General features: G+C 50.1%; 1 protein-coding gene across 1 annotated transcript in view; it reads left to right on the top strand.

Annotated features, from left to right (window-relative positions):
* The window catches only part of LOC128377599 (clavesin-2-like), an 82,969-nt gene extending 77,535 nt beyond the window's left edge, over window positions 1–5,434 (top strand). The window contains 4 exon segments of the mRNA XM_053337564.1: window positions 123–233; window positions 3,434–3,479; window positions 3,482–3,665; window positions 5,341–5,434. Of these exon segments, the coding sequence (XP_053193539.1) occupies window positions 123–233; window positions 3,434–3,479; window positions 3,482–3,665; window positions 5,341–5,434 (435 nt within the window).
* The last annotated feature ends 538 nt before the right edge of the window (window positions 5,435–5,972 follow it).

The raw sequence follows: 5,972 nt of genomic DNA, 5'->3' as shown, positions 1-5,972 counted from the left end.
GGAGGAAGAAGGAAGGAAAGGAGGGAGGAAGGAAGGAAGGGAAACAACCACCGCTACACACGATTCACGTCACGCTGATTGTTTGTATTGACATGAATTGTTTTTTCTTGTGTTTCTAACAGGACAGTTTTCCTGCCAGGTTTGGAGGAATCCACTTTGTGAACCAGCCGTGGTACATCCACGCTCTGTACACCGTCATCCGGCCCTTCCTCAAAGACAAGACCAGGAAGAGGGTAAGACCACAATCATCTGATACTCAACACTAATCCGTCTGTCAGGAAACATGAAAGCAGGAAACACATTTAGACATATTAATAAATACTGTGGAAGCATTTTTATTAAAAGCAAAAATCCAACATTATGATGAAGGGGAGGGAGAAGGAAGGAAGGGAGGGAGGAAGGAAGAAGGAAGGAAAGGAGGGAGGGAGGGAGGAAGGGAAGGAAAGGAGGGAGGAAGAAAGGAGGGAGGGAGGGAGGGAGGAAGGGAGAAGGAAGGAAAGGAGGGAGGAAGAAAGGAGGGAAGGAAGGAAGGGAGTAAGGAAGGAAGGAGGGAGGGAAGGAAGGACAAAGGAAAGAAGAAGGGAGGGAGGAAGGGAAGAAGGAAAGAAAGGAGGGAAGGAGGAAGGAAGGGAAGAAGGAAGGAAAGGAGGGAAGGAAGGAAAGAAGGAAGAAGAAGGAAGGAAGGAAGGAGGGAAGGAAGGAAGGAAGGAAGGAAAAGTCAAAACAGACGGGGTCAATAGTTTTGTCTACTTTTTGTTATGTTGCTTCCATTTGAACACATCATATAGGAAAGGAGGAAAGGAGGGAAGGAGGAAGGAAGGAAGGAAGGAAGGAAAGAAGGGAGGGAGGGATTGTACCTGTCTTTAAGAGGAAGAAGGAATGAAAAGAGGGAGGAAGAAAGGAGGAAGGATAGGAGGGAGGGAGGAAGGGTGGGAGGAAGGAAGGAAGAAGGAAGGAAAGGAGGATAGGAGGAAGGAAGGAAGGGAGGGAGGGAGGAAGGAAGAAGGAAGGAAGGAGGGAGGGAAGGAAGGACAAAGGAAAGAAAGAAGGGAGGGAGGAAGGGAAGAAGGAAAGAAAGGAGGGAAGAAGGGAGGAAGAAAGGAGGGGAGGAAGAAGGAAGGAAGGAAGGAAGGAACGAAAAGAGGGGAGGAAGAAAGGAGGGAAGGAAAGAGGGATGGAAGGAAGGAAAGGTGGGAGGAAGGAAGGAAGAAGGAAGGAAAGGAGGATAGGAGGAAGGAAGGAAAGGAGGGAAGGAAGGAAGGAAGGAAAGGAGGAAGAAAGGAGGGAAGGAAGGGAGGAAGGAAGGAAGGAAGGAAGGAAGGAAGGAAGGAAGGAGGAACGAAAAGAGGGAGGAAGAAAGGAGGGAAGGAAAGGAGGGAGGGAGGAAGGGTGGGAGGAAGGAAGGAAGAAGGAAGGAAAGGAGGATAGGAGGAAGGAAGGAAAGGAGGGAAGGGAGGGAAGGAGGAGGGAGGGAAGGAGGAAGGAAGGGAGGGAGGAAGAAAGGAGGGGGAGGAAGAAGGAAGGAAGGAAGGGAGGGAGGAAGAAAGGAGGGGAGGAAGAAGGAAGGAAGGGAGGGAGGGAGGGAGGAAGGAGAAGGAAGGAAAGGAGGGAGGAAGAAAGGAGGGAAGGAAGGAAGGGAGTAAGGAAGAAGAAGGAAGGGAGGGAGGGAGGGAGGAAGGAAGGAAGAAGGAACGAAAAGAGGGAGGAAGAAAGGAAGGAAGGAAAGGAGGGAGGGAGGAAGAAGGGAGGGAGGGAGGGAGGGAGGGAGGGAGGAAGGAAGGGAGGGAGGGAGGAAGGAAGGAAGGAAGAAGGAACGAAAAGAGGGACGAAGAAAGGAGGGAAGGAAAGGAGGGAGGGAGGAAGGGTGGGAGGAAAGGAGGGAGGGAGGAAGGGAGAAGGAAGGAAAGGAGGGAAGAAGAAAGGAGGGAAGGAAGGAAGGAAGGAAGGAAAAGAGGGAGGGAGGAAGGAAGGAAGAAGGAACGAAAAGAGGGAGGAAGAAAGGAGGGAAGGAAAGAGGGATGGAAAGGAGGATAGGAGGAAGGAAGGGTGGGAGGAAGGAAGAAGAAGGAAGAAAAGGAGGATAGGAGGAAGGAAGGAAAGGAGGGAAGGGAGGAAGGAAGGAAGGGAGGAAGGAAGGAAGGAAGGAAGGAAGAAGGAACGAAAAGAGGGAGGAAGAAAGGAGGGAAGGAAAGAGGGATGGAAGGAAGGAAAGGAAGGAGGGAGGAAGGAAGGAAGGGAGGAAGGAAGGAAAAGAGGGAGGGAGGGAGGGAGGAAGGAAGGAAGGAAGGAAGGAAAGGAGGGAGGGAGGAAAGAAGAAGGAAGAAAGGAGGGAGGGAGGGAGGAAGGGAGAAGGAAGGAAAGAAGGGAGGGGGGAAGGAAGGAAGGAAGGAAGGAAGGAAAAGAGGGGAGGGAGGAAGGGAAGAAGGAAGGGAAGAAGGAAGGAAAGGAGGGAAGGAAGGAAAGAAGGAAGAAGAAGGAAGGAAGGAGGGAAGGAAGGAAGGAAAAGTCAAAACAGACGGGGTCAATAGTTTTGTCTACTTTTTGTCATGTTGCTCCATTTGAACACATCATATAGGAAAGGAGGGAAGGAGGAAGGAAGGAGGGAAGGAAGGAAGGAAGGAAGGGAGGGAGAGATTGTACCTGTCTTTAAGAGGAAGTGTTCAGACTAACCCGCGTCTCCTCGTCCTCCTTTAGTGTTCAGACTGACCTGCGTCTAAAAGCAAAAATCCAACATTATGATGAAGGGGAGGAAGAAGGAAGGAAGGGAGGAAGGAAAGGAGGGAGGAGAGGAGGAAGGGAGGAAGGAAGGAAGGGAGGAAGGAAAGGAGGGAGGAAGAAAGAAGGGAAGGAAGGAAGGGAGGGAAGAAGGAAGGAAGGAAGGAAAAGAGGGAGGGAGGAAAGAAGGAAGGAGGAAGGAAGAAAGGAAGGAAGGAATGAAGGAAGCATTTTTATTAAAAGCAGAAACAAAAATCCAACAAAGACATAAGACATTTGTTTTTTGGAGAAATTTGGAGGAAGGAAGGAGGGAAAGAAGGAAGGAAGGAAGGAGGAAGGAAGGAAGAAGGGAAGGGGGGGAGGGAGGGAGGAATGAAGGAAGGAAGGGAGGAATGAAGGAAGAAGGAAGGAAAGGAGGGAGGAAGAAAGGAGGAAGGAAGGAAGGAAGAAAGGAAGGGAGGGAGGAAGGAAGAAGGAAGGAAAGGAGGGAGGAAGGGAAGGAAGAAGGAAGGAGGAAGGAAAGGAGGAAGGAAGGAAGGAAGGAAGGAAAAGTCAAAACAGACAAGGTCAATTTGCTTCCATTTGAACACATCATATAGGAAAGGAGGAAAGGAGGAAGGAAGGAAGGAAGGAGGGAAGGAAAGAAGGGAGGGAAGGATTGTACCTGTCTTTAAGAGGAAGTGTTCAAACTAACCCACGTCTCTGTGTCCTGGTGCAGATCTTCATGCACGGAAACAACCTGAACAGCCTCCACCAGCTGATCCACCTGAGATCCTGCCGTCGGAGCTCGGGGGGATGATGCCGCCGTACGATATGGGAACGTGGGCGCGGACGCTTCTGGACCACGCCTACGACGAGGAGACCGACTACTGTCCCGAGTCCTACACCCTGTCAGTACAAGACCTGGAGAGAGACCTGGAGAAGAACCTGTCCCCCAAAACCATGAAGAGGTGAGTCCTATCAACTGGGTTTTACTATTGAAGGAAGGAAGGAAGGAAGGAAAGGAAGGAAGGAAGGGAGAAAGGAAAGGAAGGGAAGGAAGGAAGGAAGGAAGAAAGGAAAGGAAGGAAGGAAGGAAGAAATGAGTAAGGAGGAAAAGAGGAAGGAAGTAAGGATAGAAGGAAGGAAGGAAGGAAGGAAGGAAGGAAGGGAGGGAGGAAAAAAGGAAGGAAGTAAGGAATGAAGGAAGGGAGGAAGGAAGGGAAGGAAGGAAGGGAAGGAGGAAAAAAGGAAGGAAGGAAGGAAGGAAGGAAAGAGAAAGGAAGTAAGGAGAGAAGGAAGGGAGGAAGGAGGAAAAGAGGGAGGAAGGAAGCCTTCCTTCCTTCCTTCTTTCCTCCTTACTCCTTTCCTTCCTTCCTTCCTTCCTTCCTTCCTCTTTTCCTCCTTTCTCATTTCCTTCCTTCTCTCCTTACTTCCTTCTTCTTTTCCTCCTTACTCCTTTCCTTCCTTCCTTCCTTCCTTCCTTTCTCCCTCCTTTCATTCCTTCTTCCTTCCTTTCCTCCCTCCTTCCTCCCTCCCTCCTCCCTCCCTTACTTCCTTCCCTCCTTTCTTCCTCCCTCCCTTCCTTCCCTCCTTTCTTCTTCCCTCCTTTCCTTCCTTCCTTCCTTCCTCCTTCCCTCCTTTCCTTCCTTCCTCCTTCCCTCCTTTCCTCCCTCCTTCCTCCCTCCCTCCTCCCTCCCTTACTTCCTTTCCTCCCTCCTTCCTCCCTCCCTATACAGCAGCATGTTTCCCTGGGAGGCTCTACTCTATATGTTCAAGCACCATAAACGTTTCTCACTGTGCAGCTGTGAGTATGTTTGACATTGCTCAGTGTATCATTCCCCCCCCCCATAGGCTACCCACACAGTATGACACCCCCCCCCCACCCATAGGCGACCAGGCAGTATGATTCACTCTGACAGTAACTCATCTGGCCATGATGAGACATCGACTCACTCAGCCGTTCATTTAGAAGAAGTCTGACAGTAGACTGAGAGTCACTGCGCTGCAACAGAGTCCAATAATCAATCAATAGGAAGGAAGAAGGAAGAAGGAAGGAGGGGAGGGAAGGGAGGAAGGAAGGAAGGAAGGAAGGAAGGAAGGAAGGAAGGAAGGGAAGGGAGGGAAGGGAAGGGAAGAGAAGAGAAGGACGGGAGGAAGAAGGAAGGAAGGGAGGAAAGAAGGAAAGGAAGAGAGAAGGATGGAGGGAGGAAAGACAGACAGACAGAAGGAAGGAAGGAAAGAAAGAAAGAGGGAAGGAAGGAAAGGAAGAGAGAAGGATGGAGGGAGGAAAGAAGGAGGGGGATGAAGGAAGGAAGGAAGGAAGGAAGGGAGGGAGGACAGACAGAAGGAAGGAAGGAAGGGAGGGAGGACAGACAGAAGGAAGGAAGGAAGGGAGGAAAGAAGGAACAGTCCTGTGATGCTTTCTCATGATATCGGAGCAGATAGCGAATCCATTTGGATCCGTCCTGATATCTGACGCATGAACACACACCAGCGATCCAGCGTGACTCACAGTGTGTGTGTGTGTGTGTGTGTGTGTGTGTGTGTGTGTGTCTGTGTGTGTGTGTGTGTGTGTGTGTGTGTGTGTGTGTGTGTGTGTGTGTGTGTGTGTGTGTGTGTGTGATATGTTCTCTATCCCTGCAGGTCTCAGTCGGTGGTGGAGCCGGGAGTCCTGAAACGACCAGATAAAGTCAAGAGTGAAGAGGACAACATGCAGCCGCTGCTCTCGCTGGACTAAACTACACACACACACACACACACACACACACACACACAGACACACACACACACACACACACACACACACACACACACACACACACAGCTCCAAACCATACTTAACCCTTTATTGGGTATTATTAATTATATTTGGTAACTTCTTTAAATATCCCAAAATATCCTTCTTTCCTTCCTTCCTTCCTTCTTTCCTTCCTTCCTCTTTTCCTTTCTCCCTCCCTCATTCCTTATTTCCTCCGTCCTTCCTTCCTTTCCTTCCTTCCATCTGTCCTTCCTCCCTCCATCCTTCTCTCCTCCCTTCCTTCTTTCCTTCCTCCATGCCCCTTTCTTCTTCCTTCCTTCCTTCTTTCTTCCCTTCCTCCCTCCCTCCTTCTCTCTTTCTTTCCTCCCCCCTACCTTCCTTCCTTCCTTCTTTCCTCCATCCTTCCTTCCTCCCTTCCTTTCAATGAGTGTCCTATAAAGGGTTTAAATCAATATCCACACACACACACACACACACACACACACACACACACACACACACACACACACACACACTG

This window comes from Scomber japonicus, chromosome 17 (assembly GCF_027409825.1).
Source record: "Scomber japonicus isolate fScoJap1 chromosome 17, fScoJap1.pri, whole genome shotgun sequence".
Lineage (NCBI taxonomy): Eukaryota > Metazoa > Chordata > Actinopteri > Scombriformes > Scombridae > Scomber > Scomber japonicus.
This window is presented reverse-complemented; position numbering and strand designations above follow the sequence as displayed.